The sequence below is a fragment of the Eublepharis macularius genome, chromosome 1 (genome assembly GCF_028583425.1).
Source record: "Eublepharis macularius isolate TG4126 chromosome 1, MPM_Emac_v1.0, whole genome shotgun sequence".
NCBI classification, from domain to species: domain Eukaryota; kingdom Metazoa; phylum Chordata; class Lepidosauria; order Squamata; family Eublepharidae; genus Eublepharis; species Eublepharis macularius.
In genome coordinates this window covers 251,082,298-251,101,501 of record NC_072790.1, presented here as the reverse complement: position 1 = coordinate 251,101,501, position 19,204 = coordinate 251,082,298, and the positions used below count along the sequence as shown (strand labels likewise).

At 43.8% G+C, this 19,204-nt stretch overlaps 1 protein-coding gene across 1 annotated transcript in view; it reads left to right on the top strand.

Annotated features, from left to right (window-relative positions):
• POGZ (pogo transposable element derived with ZNF domain) overlaps positions 1-19,204 on the top strand; it is a 48,162-nt gene that overhangs the window by 4,542 nt on the left and 24,416 nt on the right. Inside the window, exon 2 of the mRNA XM_054997824.1 lies at positions 15,444-15,568. Coding sequence (XP_054853799.1) covers positions 15,445-15,568 — 124 coding nt within the window. The 5' untranslated portion in view covers position 15,444. The remainder of the gene's footprint in view (positions 1-15,443; positions 15,569-19,204) is intronic.

Genomic DNA, 19,204 nt, shown 5'->3' with positions numbered 1-19,204 from the left:
GATGGGGAAAGAAATGACTGGACAGGTGGCAAAATAAAGGTGATACTTTCAAAAGTGCCACAGACATTTCAAATAGTATTCTGAAACAAATCAGCAATGGGAGAAAGTTTTTTTTTTAAGTCTCAACCCTGCATTGCAAATGGGACACATATGGCTTTGTGTGAAAACGTTAAAAAAATCTGTTAACAACCAACAGCCAATACAATTGTGTCTGAAATTGCATAAAAAACCCATTAGCAACCAGCAGCCAAAACAGTTTATGATGATAGTGTGAAAGAGCCCTGGTATGTTTGTCTGGGTAGTTTCACTTCTGTCATAAAGAATGGGATCAGGGAGAGACCTCTGAGATTGGTGCAGCCCTCTCTGATTGATCCGTGGCAGAATTTATCCAGCTTTTGTTTGCAAACCCTTTACTTATTTATATTTTTATTTGTCACAGTTCAAGGAATTCAGGGATTCCTCACAACAGCCCTGTATGGTAGACAAGGCTAAGAAAAAGTACCTAGATGAAGCTCACTCAGTCGTCAAGGATGTGAAACCAAAGAGCGCATAGGTGATTGAACCCAGTCACTCATGCATTGCTGCACCGCTCTTCAGCTTTCACAGTATTGAACCTAAAATCGAACTTCCCATTTAAGCCATTACTTTTTGTCCTTTGCTCTCTGGCAACGATGAATAATTGTTCTTTATTTTCCTTTTAATGTATTTTCAATCTTTCAAAGTGTGAACAGTATCTTTTTAAAATTACACTAAACATGCTGAACAAACCTTCTTCAGACCGGCTTCTGTCCTTTCCCAACTATTCTTTTGTGAATAGCGTTACTCAGAACAGAAGACACTATTCCAGAATGTTCCTTACTGTCAGATAGCTTCTGGAATTTTGCACATAATACTTCATACAACCTAAAACAGCATTGAAGTTCTGTACCATGGCAACGTATTGTTCAGTCTATCCATGCTGAACCTTTCTTTGAAGTGCTGGTAGCTAGTAAGTAATATTCTATCTCATACTCATTTGGCTTATTGCTTATCTTCTGTCGCTGTTTTTATTTATGTCCTTAAAAAAATGATCTTGGGTGAGTTACAGTGGTATTTAAAATAGACCTTAAAGTATGTAAAAGAAAAATAACATCAAAACAGATTTCACCAGGCACAAGAAGTGTGGTCAGTGTATGTTTAGCCATTGCAACTGCTCACCATCCCCTGGAAGTGGCGCTACCACATCAGGAGTATCTTTGCTTAGCTTCAAATGTGTCTGGTGTTTCTTTTAGTGTACCCTGAAAAGTTTTTTGTTCTTTATTTACTTTATTTATTCCTCACCTTTCTCCCCAGTAGCATCCTGAATAGCTCAATTTGGCCTGAGCTTGTCAGGGCCCGGGAGCAAAGCAGGGCTGACCACGGTCAGTCCTTGGATGGGATGGGGTTACTGTGTGGAGGAAGGCAATGGCAAACCACCTCTGTTCTTCAGCTACCTTGAAACCTCCATGGGGCTGGGTTGCCATGAATGGGTTAGAAGAACAAGATTTGGGTCCAGTAGCCCCTTAAAGGCCAACTAGATTTCCCGGGTTTGAGCTTTGGAGAGTCGGAGTTCATGAGTTGATTGTAACTTGACATCGTCCTTCTTCTTATGGCAAAGTGGGGGTTTGAACCTGGGCCTCCTAGATCCTGGTCTGATAGTTTAGTATCGTTTGTGCCTTTCACTTCAGTGTTCGTCCATGTAATTAATGAAGATCTTGAATCATACTGGATCTCCGCAGAATCCTATTTATGTCTAATTTAACATCAGTCCATTCCCTAGTGCTCCAAACATGTTTTTTCAACCAGATAAAAAACTACCAGATCTTGTAGGATCTGCTACCCAAGCCATCTCCAGGAAGCCCACCAGCAGATCATGAAGGCTGCTGCCTCTCCTGGCATTGCCCCCCCCCAAGGCTGGTATGAATAAATAAAATTAAAAATACTACAGATACCTTTCACAGAGTTAACCCCTTCCGGCTTTGTAGCTTGTAGTCCAGCATCAATATAGTTTGTTGATTCATTTCTTTTTTCCCTACCCTTCCTCCAAGAACCTCAGGGTGGTGTACACAATTCTCTCCTCCTTCATTTTATTCACACAACATTCCTATTTAGTGACAGGATTTGAGTTCAGTGGCACCTTAGAGACGAACCAGATTTTCAGGATGTACACTTTTGAGAGTCAGAGCGCCCTTCTTCAGACACCTATGAGATAGATTAGTTGGGAGAAAGAGACCTTTGCTCAAAGTCAACCAGTGAATTTAAGTGTGACTCTGGATTTGAACCTGGGGCTCCCAGCCCAACATTTCAACCGTTACATCATGTTGGCTCTTAGAGTCTCTCTACACAAGACCTCTTACACGAGGGCGCTGAAGTGTGGGGAGACACAATGTTCGCCGGGAAATGTAGTTTAAAAAGACAGAGCTGAAGGTTCTGTCAATTTCACCTCTCTACAGGAGGGTAGTTTAAAAAGACACAGCTGGCAGAGGGCTCCTCAGAGGGTTTGTTAATTTCACCCTGGGGGGGGGTGAAACTGACAGAGCCTTTGGGGAGACAAAGATGGAATTAACAAACCCTCTGAGGAGCCATCTCTGCTGGCTCCTGTAGAGAGATGAAATTGACAGAGCCTTTGGCTCTCCGGCTAACATTGCTTCTCCCTACACTTGAGTGTCCTCGGGTAAGAGGTCTCGTGTAGAGAGACTCTTAGAGATCCATGTGACCACAGATTCCTTGATGCCTTCTGAGAAGGAGATTGCATCAGACAGTGCGGCAGAGTAGAGTGGAAAATGTACCCTTGGGCCTAGGGGTACCAGTTCGTGGTTTAAGAAACAGAGGCTGCTTGGATCAGAACAGAGGGGAATCAAAATAGTACTTGATGGATTGGGATGAAATTCATGCGGCGCCAAGGCAGAATCTGGAGTTGACCGTGGTTTTTAAATCCAAATATTGGCTATCTGGAAGAATCAACTTTTTCTGTTCAGAACTGTAAAACTGAGCACGGAACTTTCTTACTGTTGCTGTTGTTGTTGTTTTCATTAATAGCCCGACTTCCTTACTGGGCCTCAAGGCTGATTACAGAATCAGAAAAGTAATTCAATCAAACTGCAAAGACTCTAGCAAACAATGCAGAAAGATTAGACTTATAAAACTGGGAAAAAATGCAAACAAAAACTAGTCTAAGGCATGACATACCTTCATTCATTCATTCACAAGATATTAAAACAACTTTAAAAGTGTGTATGTAAAATATTTAACAAAACAGTAAAAATATAAACATGCAAACACAACCAGGGAGGAGGGTCAATAAAAATTCAATAAATAATAAAAAATAATGAAGGAAGGGAGTGACATAAGTAGAGTTCATTGCAGTAAACATGGAAGTGACGTATAATAGATTGCAGTCTAGAACCATCTACCACTCTTCTTTGATCCTCTGAGTAGAATTCTGGTTGATTGGCCCAGCTTGCTGGAACCTGCTACAGTCTAAAAGGGTATGGGTCCTTTAGTTCAGCATTTGGGATTCAGAGATACACTGCCTCTCCATGTGGAGGGTTCATCACCTGTCGTGCCAAGTAACCATTCTTAGTTACTCCATTGTAGGCTATCTGGGCAGGCAGCCATTAATTAGTTGTTATCTGAAGAAGTATTTGTATTGGTCAACCTGGAACATGCTGACAACCAATAGCATCAAGAAACTTTGAGGCCTAGCATTTCTCCCTGTCAGGGCTCATTTCGAGGGGGAACGCACAGGAACGCAGTTCTGGCAGTTCCCCAAAGAGGTCACATGTCAGGTGGTCCCACCCACCTGACTCTCAGCCATTTTGGGCCCATTTCAGCCTGGATTGGGGCCGAAACGGCCCAGATCAGGCCTCTGACGGGTGGTGGATCACTCTCCCACTCAGCAGTGGCCCGATCCTGACCATTTTGGGCCCCTTTTCTGCCATTTTCAGCCCCTTTTTGCCATTTTGGGCCCAATTTCGGCCCTGAATGGCCAGGATTGGGTCCAAAACAGCCGGGATAGGTGATGTCTTGGGGTGTGGCATATGCAAATCAGTTATGCTAATTAGTTATGCTAATGAGTTCCTCCAGCTCTTTTTCTACAAAATGATCCCTGCTCCCTGTACTTCCATTCCACACAATTCCTTGATAAGGGTGAAGTTTTTAAGGCTCCCCTTACCTAAGTGAAGTGTATGCTTGATTGTGTTGATGGCTGTGGCTGAAAATGAGGACTTTTGAGCACACCTAATTTTGCAGGGAAGAAAAAACATTTCACGTTCCTCATAGGCAGCCACACATTTTTGGGAGGCTAACCAGATTTTCTGAGACAAGGGATGTTCCCCAGCCCTGATTTCTTTCTTTCTTTTTTTAATTTTCGTTTTTTATAGTCTTCCTTTCTCACTGAGGCTCAAGGCAGATTACTCAGTGTAAGTCAATATGATCAACAGGCCTGGATGTCCAATAAACAATGCAATGGAGTTCAGTTGGAAGGGATTTGAAAACGAGCAGAAATCTGACACCGAGCTGAAACAAAGTATAGGTTGTTACATCGTCCTGAGCCCGTCTGACGGGGAGGGCGGTCTAGAAATGTAACGTAATAAAATAAATAAATAAATAATAAACAAATAAATACACGTTTAAATGTGACATGTTAGATGATTCTGAAATTACCTAGTAGGAACATATGTACAGCAATGGACAGTACACAGTAGTACAGAATCACAGAGTTGGAAGGGGCCATACAGACCTTCCAGTTCGACCCCCTGCCCAATGCAGGATGAGCCTAAAGCATCTCTGACAAAGATTCATCCAGCCTCTTCTTGAAAACTGCCACTGAAGGGGAGCTCACCACCACCTCCCTAGGCAGCTGATTCCACCTTTGAACTACTCTGACCGTGAAAAAGTTTTTCCTAATATCCAGCCGGTACTTTTCTGCATGTAATTTAAGCCCGTTGCTTCGAGTCCTACCGTCTGCTGCCAACTGGAACAGCTCCTTGCCCTCCTCCAAATGACAGCCTTTCAGATATTTAAAGTACACTCCATAGTCCCTGTCCCTTTATCAAACCGTCTTTCTGAACATTTCAGTACAGCCCTATGCATTTTCAACAAGCTCCAGGTAATAACTGCAGTGTTTGCACCAACTGGAGTCTCCAGGCTGACTTTAAGGGTCACCCTATGCAGAGTACATTATAGTAGTCTAGCCTCAAAGTTAATTGTGCAGTGGTTCCAGGTGGCCAGGAAGGAGGCCATCTTGCGGGTTCGACGGAATGGAAAGAAAGTGTTTTTTGCAGCTGCCTACGCTTGCTTTTTCAGCAACAATGCTGAATCCAAGGTAACCCATAGGCCTTCCTAACCAGCATCTCTTCTCTCTGCTCTGGGTTCAGTTTCAATTGGTTTGCTTTCAGCCATTTGACCGCAGAAGAAAGCCACTATTAAGTTACAGCCCCTTAAAGACTAATATATTAATTGTAGCATAAACTTCTTTGGATTATAGCAATGAGTCCCAAACTTTTTGAAGGACTTTGAAACTTCTGCACTTTGGGGACTCAGTTACAAAGTAAAGTAATTCTGTGCTCTTTTCTGCCTGCCCAATGTAAGACCCAAGAATCTCATAAAAGTTAACACCGAACAAGTATATATTTTAATTTTCCTGTTTAGTACTGGTAAACGTTCAGCATTACTGAACAGTTCTGTTTCATGGCTAATTTGCAAATTATGCAAAGTCGAAACCAAACTTGTCATCAAGCCTCTCCCACCTCACGTTGTTCCTCTTCCTTCTCCCTTTTGGCCTTGTGACTCGCTTGCAAGAGAGGAGCAACCCTCTTTGGGGTCTCAGCTAAGAGTTTGAGAATGGCTGGATTTGGGGGCCACATCATCTGATTAACCCAGATCTAGTCCACAGAAGCATTGGCCACAATAAATGTGTTAATCTTTAAGGTGCTGAAGGACTCTTGGTTGTTTTTCGACAACAGCCCCTCTGGAATGTATCCTGTTGGGTCCAGCACAGGACTTCTATAACACACTGAGGGAAGTGCCTGTGACAACCAAATAGAGATGCAGGACCAAAGTGATCCTCTTGTCCTTTTGTGGGTTTTTTAAGTCTGTTGTTTAAGCCCCATGGCGCAGAGTGGTAAGCGGCAGTACTGCAGCCCAAGCTCTGCTCACGACCTGAGTTTGATCCTGGCGGAAGCAGAGTTCAGGTAGCTGGCTCAAGGTTGACTCAGCCTTCCATCCTTCCAAGGTCGGTGAAATGAGCACCCAGTTTCCTGGGGGTAAAGTGTAGACGACTGGGGAAGGCAATGGCAAACCACCCCGTAACAAAAGTCTGCCAAGAAAATGTTGTGATGCAATGTCCCCTATGGGTCAGTAATGACTCGGTGCTTGCACACCTTTACCTTTTTTTTTTTAATGAATCCTTGGTCTTCAGCTGGTGGGATGGGGCCCATTCTCAGGTGGGTCACTCTACTGGCCTCACTCTCCCATCTAAACAGGGTCTTCTACAGGTGCCACCCTGCAAAGGGGCAAGATCAGTAACTGCCCGTAGCGCTGCATTCTCTGTCGTGGCTCCAACTTTGAGGAACAGCCTATGTGAGGATGTAACAAGATTTTGCCCGTGTCTGAAACCAAGCTTCCACTTAACCGAAAGAAAGATGTATCTTTTCTCTTGGAAAGCTTTCAGCAATTAGTTTTCAGATCTGCCAAACAGCTAAGTTCTTTGAACCACCTGTTTATCGGTACATTTATTTTATATAGGGTTCAGTATTACTTTGCAACTCCTTATCAAACACACAGACACCTGTCTAGAGTTTATTTCACTTTATTGAAAATACACCTTAGTTTTTTAATGAATCAAGCAATTAAAATATAAATGGTTATTAATATAAATCCTATAAAAACAGAACACAAAAAGACAATAAGAAATATGTTTGCTAACATTTCCTAATAAATTCTAAGTTTAACATAAAGTTTCTATGAAATGCATAGGTAAAGATAAATTCTCACCTAAATTCTCTCAAGAGATTTCTTCCATCAGAGCTCTGCCATTCTATCTGAATTTGCATTTTTATAAGTCAACATATGCAAATATCTAAGAGCACAAACAAATGATAATTGGTCTGATGCTTCATTGAATATTCATCATTTCTATTGTATAACCTTCCAATTAGTAAAAAATGACATTATACTCAAACTTGCAAAACAAAACTATAAATCTCTGAGAAATGTCAGAAAAAGTTAAGTTGAGAGCTCACTATTGGTTGAATCTCTGATAGAGGAACATTAATCTCGATAGAGTCCGCTATTTTAATTAACTGTCAAAAGATTAAAGCACACCAGTTAGAATCACCTAACACTTAGAAAAAAAACACACGGTTCATGCAAAGTTTGAAAGTTCATCTAGAATACAAGTACATGGCCTCGTATTGCTCAGTATTGATTATTATCATGTGCTTTTATCTATATTGGTGCAACAAGGAGGCCAAGAAGACATTTCAATAGGGGGAATGTAGCCTATACTTTTAATGTGTATTATCTGTTGCTGTAATCTGCCTTGAGTCTCCGTGAGAAAGGCAGACTATAAATAACATAACTAAATAAAATAAATGCAATTTTTATTAAACGTTTTAAGTGGCGGAGGAAGAGATGAGAAAAAGAGAACGTGCACAGTAAAAACAAAAGTAGTTTCCATGTGGCAATTTAGGGAGTTAAAGGTCTGAAAAGGACTATTGTGATGCATTCAGTACTTACCCATCACGTGTTTAACGTTGCCTTGCAGGTAGCATCAGGTAGGGGGCGGGGGCGGAAGCATATAAAAAAACAAGCGTGTGTTTTGAGAGTTTTTTACCTAGGCTATTTCTGTTTTCATCCTGGCCTGAATATATTTAAAAGCAAACTGGCAGGATTTCTTTTGGTTGGAAGGGGAGTCTACATTTCCTAGACAGGCTGTCTGGCCGGCTTGTTGTTTGGAGCACAGTCCTGTCTTTTTTATTCATCTTCTCTCCCTGCACTCCTATTTCTGTTCTGTCATCCTTGCCAAGCCCATGTGGGTGTTTTGAGAGCTAAATTAAACAGTGCTTGGGGAGTACTTTGAATTTCTAGGATAGATAATAGCATAGAAACACAAAATATTATGATTTAATAATAATGTTAAACTGGCTTTTGAGCAGTTAGTTGCTTGGTCACCTCTAGTAAGAAGGAATGACCTCCTGTCTTTTTAAAAAAAATAGGCCTAAAGTATCGAGTATGCTGTGGGAGGAGATGGATCCTTCCATCCTTCCTCATTGTTCTGTCATTCTTTGAGGAGGGCATAAACTTTGGATGCATACAAAATGACTTTGGTGGGGTTAATCAATTAATTTTGCAAAACAGTTTCCCAGCTGTGGTGGATGATTTTTTTAAAAAAATGTCTCTAATTGGAAGAGAAAACTGTAATGTAGTGTCAACTGCCAAGCTTGCGCTAATAAGAGAGAATGAAGGGAGAATCCAACTGCTAAATCAACATGAGGAAGAACAGCTCCTTCCCCCATATTGGGGCAGTTCATTTACAGAGAGGCGCTCTAGGCCTTTTCCTGCCGATCTGTAAGAGTGGGTGTTCTAAGAAGCAACATCAGTTGGCAATCAAAAAATAAACTCTCGTGACCCTTACGTTAATTGTTCCAGTGTTCTTTAAACTTTCAATACTTGGGACACTCGTTTTTTGCATTAAATCTGGAGACGCACTTCTTGCCTACACGCACAAAGAGACATGCAAATTCTGGACCAGATCCTAAAACAACAGGCCGCTGTGGTACCCTTCTTGCAATTGCAGAGTAGCCCAGTTAGTATTTGCCTGCTAAGGTTTGGAAATGTTTCCAGGTTTCCCGGTGTCCAGGCAATAATGTATTAGCCAAGTCAAGGGGATGGAGGGGGCCTCCCTACACTGAAGGGCATATATAAAGTATAAAGATGGTTTAAATTTTCAAGGTACTTCAGCCATAAGGCGCATTCTTACGCGAGCTGCATTGGTTGCCAGTGGAGAACCAGATCAGATTCAAGGTTCTGGTATTGACCTATAAGGCCCTGTGTGGGCTGGGACCAGCGTATCTACGGGACCATCTCTCCCCATATATTCCCCAGAGGACACTCCAATCAGGGGACAAACAGCTGTTGGTGGTCCCTGGCCCCAAGGAGGCCCGCCTAGCCTCGACTAGAGCCAGGGCCTTTTCGGTCCTGGCTCCCACCTGGTGGAATGCTCTGTCTGCTGAAATCAGGGCCTGGCAGGACTTACTATCTTTTCGCCGGGCCTGCGAGACAGAGTTGTTCCGCCAGGCATATGGCTGAAGCTGGGCCTCCGCCAGCCTGGAAAAAAGGGGTGTATAAAACCCTCCCTGTGAAGGCTGTCCACCATCTGGTTTTAAATGTGTTGTTTTTAATGAATATGAATTCTTAATTGTATTTTAATTGTATTTTTAATATGTCATTATCCGCCCTGAGCCCGTTTGCGGGGAGGGCGGAATACAAATTTGAAATAAATAAATAAATAAATTCTATTGCCAGATTTGCCAACAGACCTGGAGAAAAATATCCTCCCAGATGTTTTTATCACACTTTGTGATTCGCTTGCTGATTAACTGAACCGTTCCTATCATGTTTGTAATCCACCTTGAGTCCCTGTGAGAAAGGTGGGCTGTAAATAATTTGGTAGTTGCACCAAAATTCTGGAACTCTTTCCCCCGTGTTTTATATTGTTGTTTTATATTTTTGTATGTTTTTAGCTCCGGTTTAACTATTTTAATGATGTGTTGTTACTGTTATTGTTTTGGTTGATTTTAATTGTTTTAAAATGTGGTTTTTATTATCTTAGCTGCCTTGGTGGCCCTTGTAAGGACAGAAAGGTGGGATATTTGTTACATAAACAAAAGAAGTTTAATGTGTGGGAAAGGGCAGTTGAAAGTATGGAGGCAAATAATACCGCTTAGTAAATAACATCCTGTTAAACTTTTGTTAAAGGGAAGGAGACATTTTTTCTTCAGGCAGGTGGCGAGTCTTTGGGAGTGACTGGTTTCTTTTTTTTGTTCCTTGTCTAGGTTTGTAATGTTAAATAAATTGCCTGTAATTTTATTTATTTATTTTGCAATGGACTAATGATACACAGTTAACAACGGGCTTTGAGGGCCAATAGAGGCCTTTTCAGCGGAAGAACAAATTTCAATATGTTGCGGTCTTTTTTTTTTTAATTGCAATATATTTAGCACATTCTGGTGCCTGCATTTGCGAATGAGCATCTGCCAGCGAGGTGGTGGGAAGCGAAATGTTAGAATATTTATGGCGGGGGCTAAATCGTTTTGATTGAGCCAGGGTGTTTGTCCGGCATCCAAAATGATCTGTGATTAAAGCTTTGGAGGAAATGGATGGGAGAAAAATGTTTTCTTGGAGTCAACCTGCAGAAAGAATGCAGTTTGTGCTTCGTGCTGAGGCTTTTAACAGTCCGCCCTTTTAGTGTCACATCCTGAATTATTATGAGGTTTAATATAATATATTAACAATAATGTGGGACTTGATGGCCTCAGTGGCAGGGAGAAGTATTCTGTCTTTTATGTGGTCTGGAGAGCCCAGGAGAAGCTGATCGTGTCAGATCTCAGAAGCTAAGCAGGGTTGGCTTCGGTTAGTAATTGGATGGGAGACCTCCAAGGAAGACCAGGGTTGCAGACCTCCAACAAAGACCAGCAGACCTCCAACAAAGACCAGGGTTGCTGAGGCAGGCCACCTCTGTTAGTCTCTTGCCATGGAAATCCCACCAGGGGTCTCCATAAGCCAACTATGACTTGAGGGCAGGGTTTCATTTTTCCCATGTGGTCTGAATAGGCTGGTACTTCCCAAACAGTGGGCTGTTAGTGAGGGAGCAGCCAGTGTGTTGTAAGAAATACATTAATGTCAGTGAAGGCTCCAGTGGGCCCAACCTCCCTAACCAACAGAGGGGGCTGCCCGTGGCATCTCTGCACAGTGTTCTTGGCTCCTTCCAATCAGCTTTGGCCCAGCACAAGGAGTTTTGTTGAATTTTTTTGCATTGTTATTATTTATTAACAAGGGATATGTACTGCTTTTCTGCTCAATCTAGGGCACCAGGGTGGCTAACAGTTAACACAGAGTATTGTAAAAGACACATTGTCCCTCCCAGCTTGCTGAGAAGGTAAGCCTGGGAGGGGCTGGGCCACCAGCCCCGGACACACATCATAAAAACAATTAAAACCAAAACTAAAGTACATAGGTAAAAGCATATAATCAGTGCTTAAAACATAGTTCAGGAGGAAGGGATCATTGAGGGAATGGCAGATCAAAGGAACCAAAAAAAAGTTTTCACCTGCTGGTAAAAGACTGCAACAAACATGACATATAAGTAACACTGTGGAGAGTGTTCCATTAGTTTTTGTGTTGCAACAGAGAATGTCCTCTTTTGGTTTGCCACCCACCCAATCTCATGATGATGATAATATATTTAATTTATATACCACTCTTCAGGACAACTTAACGCCCACTCAAAGCGGTTTACAAAGTATATCATTATTATCCCCATAACAATCACCCTGTGAGGTGGGTGGGGCTGAGAGAGCTCTGGAAGAGCTGTGACTGCCCCAAGGTCACCCAGCTGGCTTCAAGTGGAGGAGTGGGGAATCAAACCCGGCTCTCCAGATTAGAGCCCTGCCGCTCTTAGCCACTACACCAAACTGGCTCTCAGCAGGCAAAGGGACCCAAAGCAGGCCTTCAAAAGAATCACACAGTGGTTGGGTAGGTTCATGTGGGAGTAGTGCTGTTTCTGGTATGCTGACCACAAGCCATTTAGAGCTTTAAAGGTCAACACGAGCACCTTGAATTGGGCCTGGAAACAAATGAGGAATCAGTGTAAATGGGCCAAGACTGGAAGAATATGTTCCCTATGATGCGCTCCTGGTAGGGTTGCCAGGCCCCCTCGATCTCCCAGCGGGAGATTGGGGCCTGGCTCTTACCTGAGGGGGGGGGGCGCGCTCCTGCAAGCGCAATGATGTCATTTAGTGACGTCACCACGCAGCCCGTTTGGGTGCAGATCGGGCCCGTTGTGAGCCCCTGCGGAGTGCAGGAGTGTTCCTGCGCTCTGCAGGGGCCCACAATGGGCCCAATCCATGCCAAAACGGGCCCAATCTATGCCCATTTTGGCATGGATCAGGTCCGTTTTGGCGCGGATCAGGCCCGTTTAAGACCCCTGTGGAGCATGGGAGTGTTCCTGCGCTCTGCAGGGGCCCACAACAGGCCCGATCCGCGCCAAAACGGGCCCAATCCGTGCCCGTTTTGGCGTGGATCGGGCCCGTTTTGGCGTGGATTGGGTCTGTTGTGGGCCCTTGTGGAGCGCAGGAACGCTCCCGCGCTCCACAGGGGCCCCGATCCAGGCCAAAACAGGCCTGATCCTGGCAGCTGCTGTGTGCGGGGGTGCGCAGCACCACAGGGGGGGCGCACATTGAAGGTGTGCGTGCCCCCGCTGGCCAGATAGGTGGGGACGAGGGTGGGGGCGGGGGATCCCCCGCCCCCACCGGGGGTCTGGCAGCCCTAGCTCCTGGATGCAGTATTCTGTACCACATTTGAAGTTTCTGAGCACATTTCAAGGGCAGCTGCACACAGAGTGCATTGCGTCTGGCTGGATCCATTCAGTCATGCTCAGTGCAGGATCACTCGAGTCCCGCACCTACCATGGAGCCTGCCCACTTTGTCTCTGCCTGTGTCAGTCCTCTGGGATTGCCTCCTTCCAGATAGGAGAGGTCTGCCGTTTGGTGACTCATCCAAGAACCCCAATGGGATGGTGTCTTTTGTAGACCGGAAATCCTTAACTGTAAAATTAAAACACTCTGCATGTAATAATGTGCGTCCAACTTTAAACCAGTAAAAAAATTGCAGCTTAGGCATCAGACGTCCTTGTTAAGTGAAGAATGTGTACGGCTTGTCCGGAAGTTGTCGGCCCAAAGCCAGGGTTTTAGTAAAAATGGCAGCACTCCATGAAGGGGAAATTGTGGTCTTTGGAGAAGTAGGGGAGATAGAAACTTACTTAAGCTTAAAAAGGGGTATATTTTACTATATGTTATGGGATTAGTATAGTATATTTACAGGGGATATGTATGTAATTTTGTTTTACTTAGTTAGCATATGTACTTATTACTTACGTAATCTTTATATTTTTAACTAAGATAGGTAATATAGAGTAGATAGTAGGTATAATATAGATATATATTACATTAGTATTATAGATTTTATGAATTTATATGATATACCTTTTAGATTAAGTTGGGTATGGAAAACTGTGGGGAGTCACCAGAAAAAGGGGGGGATGGGGAAAATGCAATGGGGTGAATAATGATAATGATTTTTATGTTTATGTTTGTAAACCCATCCAATAATTAAAAAAAAAAAAGTAAAAATGGCAGCACTCAGGTTCAGAGTTGTAAATGTTGTCAGGCTCCGGCCTAGTCAGCTATGTGGTGGCTGGGCTGCTTAGTAACGCCTGTGGAGCAGCCTCTGAGTTCCCCGGAGGTTCGACCTTGGGAGAGGCTCCATGTTCACTCCCTCGATTTTCACTGAAAACACCTCAGCCCTGGTTGGCTCTTAAGTTGCTGGGTGATGGACTGAGTTCTGAGAAAGATGGCTTCTTAGCTGAAAGCTGCATGTCTCTATGCCGGACCAGCCAGGCATGGGAGAGGGCTCGCATTCTAATGGACGGGTGAGATAAGCCACAGATGGATGCCAAACCGAGATGCCTAGCTAGCAGATTTTATGTAGCAACAGTAAGGTTTTCTTATTTTGATGTCTGTTGCGTGCATAAGAGAGCTTTATGCTTTTTGCAGACTCTCCTTAAGCGAATAAACGTAACTTTTATTTAAGCTGAGTCTGGAATTCATGACTTGGGCGTGGGTATGACGGAGAACGAACCCGGAGATTGGAAAGCCGAGGACTTTGGGAAAGGGAGAGCTTTCGGTCTCGCAAACAAAAAGGGAACGTGTCCCATCCACCTGACTGCTAAAGTGGCTGTGATCGACACCACTTTAGGATTAAGAGGGAGGCCTGACAAGGCTGTCACTAGGTACAAGCCAGGATGAAGCTCGGGCATCTGAGTTTTGTGCATCGTGTGAAGTGGTCCACATTCAGACAAGTACTCTAACCATAAGTTAGTTTGCGTGGTTTTCCACGATGTCTGAACTGAGCCAGTAATGTTGTACGGCCAGCTTCCTAGGTCAGGGATCTCAAAAGGTTGGTGCAGCAATTGAGAACGGCTCGTATCTCCAATCTAAGAGTGGAGCAGGAAATACAACCATTCTGCACTAGAGACTAGGAGTAATTGCCATGGCTTCTCCCACAAAATTGTGGGAATTGTAGCATTTTACAGGCGATGAAATCCTCTGCTAGCAGCCCCTAGGTGTCCAAAGATCCACCCACCATTCTCACTTTCCTCGTGGGGTAGCTTGACAGTGAGTCAGATTTCGGATCAAGATCTCGGTTGCAGAGTGTGGCTTAATGGTGACGTTTCAGGCAATATGAAGAATGTTACGATTACGGGTTTCTTGCCACCCGTATGGAGCAAACCAGTAAAAGGGACTCTTTCCAATATGTTGGAATTTAGAATCTACTAGGGTTCAAATTTTCAACCAAGGAACCGTGAGATTTCTGGGAAGCTTAATTTTTCCTCAATTAAAAGATCAGTAGTGGCTAACAAGCCCCTATTAGAGAGCTGCTGTAGCGTAGTGGTTAAGTGGTTGGGTTGCGAGTCAGCAGTGTGCTGGTTCGACTCCCACTACTGCCATGAGCTCAGCAGGTGGCCTTGGGGAAGACACTCCTCTCAGTCCTGTCTCCCCAGCTGCATTGTGGGAATAATAATAACTAACTTTGTTCGCCTGTCTGAGTGTGGCACTAATCTGTCTAGAAGAGCAGCAGTTGTTATCATCTTGAGCCACAGCTTCCCAGCTGCCAAAGATACCGAAATGATATCTTTACATGTAGCTGTGCTGATTCCCAGCAAGGGCAAGAGGGTACCACTGGGGTACACAAAGAATTTATAGATCCAGAGGAGTTAACCATGTTAGTCTGTAGTCGCAAAATAGTAAGAAGTCCAGTAGCACCTTTAAGACCAACCGACTTTATTGTAGCATAAGCTACAATAAACCACAGCTCGTCAGCTTTCGAGAACCACAGCTCTCTTCGTCAGATGCAGCTGTGGTTCTCGAAAGCTGTCTGTGCATCTGACGAAGAGAGCTGTGGTTCTCGAAAGCTTGTGCTACAATAAAGTTGGTTAGTTGTAAAAGAATGTATAGGGAGGGGAGAATTCTTGGAAGACAGATGGGTGGGGAGAAGGGATCCCCAAGGGTGGAAAGTTTGAAAATTACTGTGTTACAGGCACATGCCTGATCCTTAGATTAATGAGGCTATCTTCTTATTTTCAGGATGGCGGACACAGACCTCTTTATGGAATGTGAGGAAGAGGAGTTAGAACCGTGGCAGAAAATCAGCGATGTGATTGAGGACTCGGTGGTGGAAGATTACAATTCAGTCGACAAAACCGCTACCGGTAAATAATCTGTGTATTTATTTTTCTTTGAAATGTCAAGTGTTAGACTCTGTTGCTTAGCATTTCATGCTGGTAGAAAACAGAGCCGGTTGCGTCATCTGTACCTAGTAAAAACCAAGCTGCCTGTGGATTTCAGACATACTGTTGCGTTCGTTTTCCAAACGCTTAAAATACTTATTGGCGTTTGCATTACTTTTGAATAGAGGTTTTCAAGCGGGGTGGAAGTCCCTTGTGGCTTTGTAGTTCATTCAGGATAGCTTTTATAGTATACGCACGCACACACGCTTAGCTCAAAGCCCATCAAGTCTTGATGGGCCAGGAACCGGATGGAAGAATCCGCATCGCTCCTTTCTAGCGATCGTTGAGGTTTCAGGAAGAGCTAGGCCAGTTCTTCCTAACTGGGTCCTGCCTCCTCCTTCAGTTTGGGTGAGATGGTGTAGGCCTCTCCCTATACCGACTCATGAATCAAATTTGTTCCATTCAGTAAGGCCTTCTTCATATCCAGGTGTTAGAACAGTTTTATCCCGGGCACAATAACAATAACAGCCCTGCGGCTGTGCAGTGGTCTCTGGGAGGCTGGACGATCGGCCTCCATGCTTGGATTCAGGAAGTGATGTAAGAGGGTGCTTTTCAAACAGGCATGTGATCTGAAGGGATGGAATGCATTTGTGGTTTTGTAAAAACTTTTTTGGTAACGGACGACTGGTTTGTATGTACTTGAGTCATTTCAGTGAGATCGTGAACCACTTTGAATCCTAGGAAAGAGCAAGAGCCCAGTAGCACCTATAAGACTAACAAAATTTGCAGCGGTGTATGAGCTTTCCTGAGTCACTGATATCTGAAGAAGTGAGCTGTGACTCACGAAAGCTCGTACCCTACCACCCATTTTGTTAGTCTTATAGGTGCTACTGGACTCTTGCTCTTTTCTACTGCTACAGACAGACTAACACGGCTACCCATCTTGATTTCACTTTGACTCCTGTACGGGAGAAAATGCAGCATATTCTTGCTGTCAATCCCCCCCCCCCCGCCCCCCACTCCTCACTGCCCATGGCTACATGGATTTTTGGAAGTGCCTTCCGCGTAAGAATCTTTTGCAAGGGTGAAGCAGTCCTAATGGCGAGAGCCCTTTCCCTTTGATTTTATCAAAAAAGAAACTCAGCCCTCTTAGATTGGACTGAAATTGCATTGAAAGACTCCCGTGTTCTAGAAGTAATAGGATTTTGATAGATTGTTAAATAAATAAATAAATGAAAACACACCCAGGCTCTTTTTGTTGGTCACACTGAGTTAGGACAGGATTGTATTACATCTATGTATATTATTTATTTAGTGCTTAAAATACTACCAAGGGCTGCGCTATACAAACTGTTTCTGCCCGAATGGCTTGCGTTGGATAGGCTCAACACGAAAAGAAGAAGACTGGAAGGGATAAGAACCTAAAAAGAGCTCTGCTTGATCAGACCTATGGTCCATTTAGTCCATCATCCTGTATCCCACATGGTAAACCAGTTGCCCTGGAGCGCCAAAGAAAAGGGCAGAGAGGTTGAGGTTGTCCCCCAGAAGTGGTATTCTGAGGTTTGTGGCCTCTGACAGTGAAGGTTTTACTTGGCGTCACGATGGCTAGTAGCCGTTGATGGACCAGGCCTCCATGAATCTGTCTAATTCCCCCTTTTAATGCCATCTATACTTGTCGCTATTACTACCTCCGCTGTCAGTGAATTCCACAATTTAATTACTCTTCGAGTGAAGAAGTATTTCCTTTTCCCTGTTCTGAATCTATTTCCCAGCAACTTCATTGTTTGCCCCTGTGTTCTAGAGTTTTAGGAGAGGGAGAAAAATCTTCCTCTAACCACTAATTTTCTAGATGGAAAAGTCCCGAATTCTCCAGCTTTTCCTCTCATCATCTCAGTTGCTCTGCTTTCCAGCTCTGCAGTATCTTTTTTTGACATACGGTAACCAGAACGGCACACGGTATTCCAAATGAGGCCACGCCCTATCCATATACAAGGGCATTACAATATTGACTGTTTTATTTTTCTGTTCCTGTCCTAATAATCTTTAGCATGGAGTTTGCCTTTTTCACTGTTGTTTCATACTGGGTCGACGTTTGTGGCATATACGTAGTCCTAACCATCGTTAACGTTCAGATGTAGCGGCTAACTATGATGAAGGAAGGAAGGGAGCGTACGATACTTAAACCTGCTTAAAAATTTCTTTATAACCACATCCTTTCTATATTGCAATTTGCCAAAACTAAAGGCTAGAAGGCAACTTGGACAAGTTGTAGAAAAATGTCTGTGTGCTTGTTCTTAAGTCTGGCATGTAAGAAAAGTCATCCCTTCCTAGCTATTAATATCCTTGTGGGTGTAGCAGATTGGCACGTTTAATAGCTTGTCTTCTTGTCTGGCTGTTCCAGTTTGCTTCTTCTCTGCCTTCTGGCTATTATCAAGAATTGCCTTGGTTTAGCTGAACATGTGAGATCTGCTTTCTAGAGGAAGAGACTCAGGTCTCATTTTCACAGCTGACATGGTTGGTCAGTTTGTGTCTGGGCTGGATCACTTCAGATGGCGCACGAGAGCTGCTCTGTACACACAAGAATTGTATCGGTATATAGAATAGCAGCATGGCTGGGGTCTCCAGACATAACATTGAAGGAGTTCACAGGGTAAAAGCAATACATTAAGACAACAGTATAAAAATGCTCAGTAGTGAACATACATAAAAACAAGCCCTTAAAAAAGCCGAGGCATAGAAGAGCATAATTCTAAAAATACTATATAAACAATTATGGTGATAATTAGCTTCATTTACGGTCTGCCTTTCTCAATGGGAGTCAAGGTGGATTACAAATATGATAATAATTGGATAAAAATACTTGAATCATAGCAAGAGACGCAGTCTTGCAGGTTAAACGCCATTAAGCACTTCGTAGGTGATAGCTAGAACCTTGAATGGAACTTGGTAACTGATCAGTAACTAATGGAGTATCTTGCAGAGCTGGGCTGGTTTATTTGGTTGTGGGCAACTGCAGGAGAGCTGGTGGGCAGGAGCAGAGTGGCATGAGGCTGGTGGGGCAGGGGAGGTGGCAGCAGGCAGAGTGGATTTTCACCCATCCCGCCCCTCCACCCCCGCCCGAGCTCCAAAAGGGCCCTTCAAGGCACCACTGGCTGCCTTTTATACGTTGCGGTTCTGGTGAGCCTCACCCTCTGCTTCAGCTTGGGCTCTAGTTTGACATTGGGGTTCTCTGTTTTGAGACTGTTATTCTCTGGTTTGGCATAGGGATTCTCTGGTTTGGCATAGGGTTTCTCTGGTTTGGCATAGGGATTCTCTGATTGAATAATAATATTATAATAACATTTGATTTATGTATCGCCCTTCAGGATGACTTAACACCCACTCAGAGTGGTTTACAAAGTATGTCATTATTATCCCCACAACAACAACCACCCTGTGAGGTGGGTGGGGCTGAGAGAGCTCTGAGAAGCTGTGACCGACTCAAGGTCACCCAGCTGGCTTCAAGCAGAGGAGTGAGGAATCAAACCCGGCTCTCCAGATTGGAGTCCCGCGCTCCTAACCACTACACCAAACTGGTTTGACATAAGTTCCCTTGCTGTAGTTTGGTTCTGTTGGGCT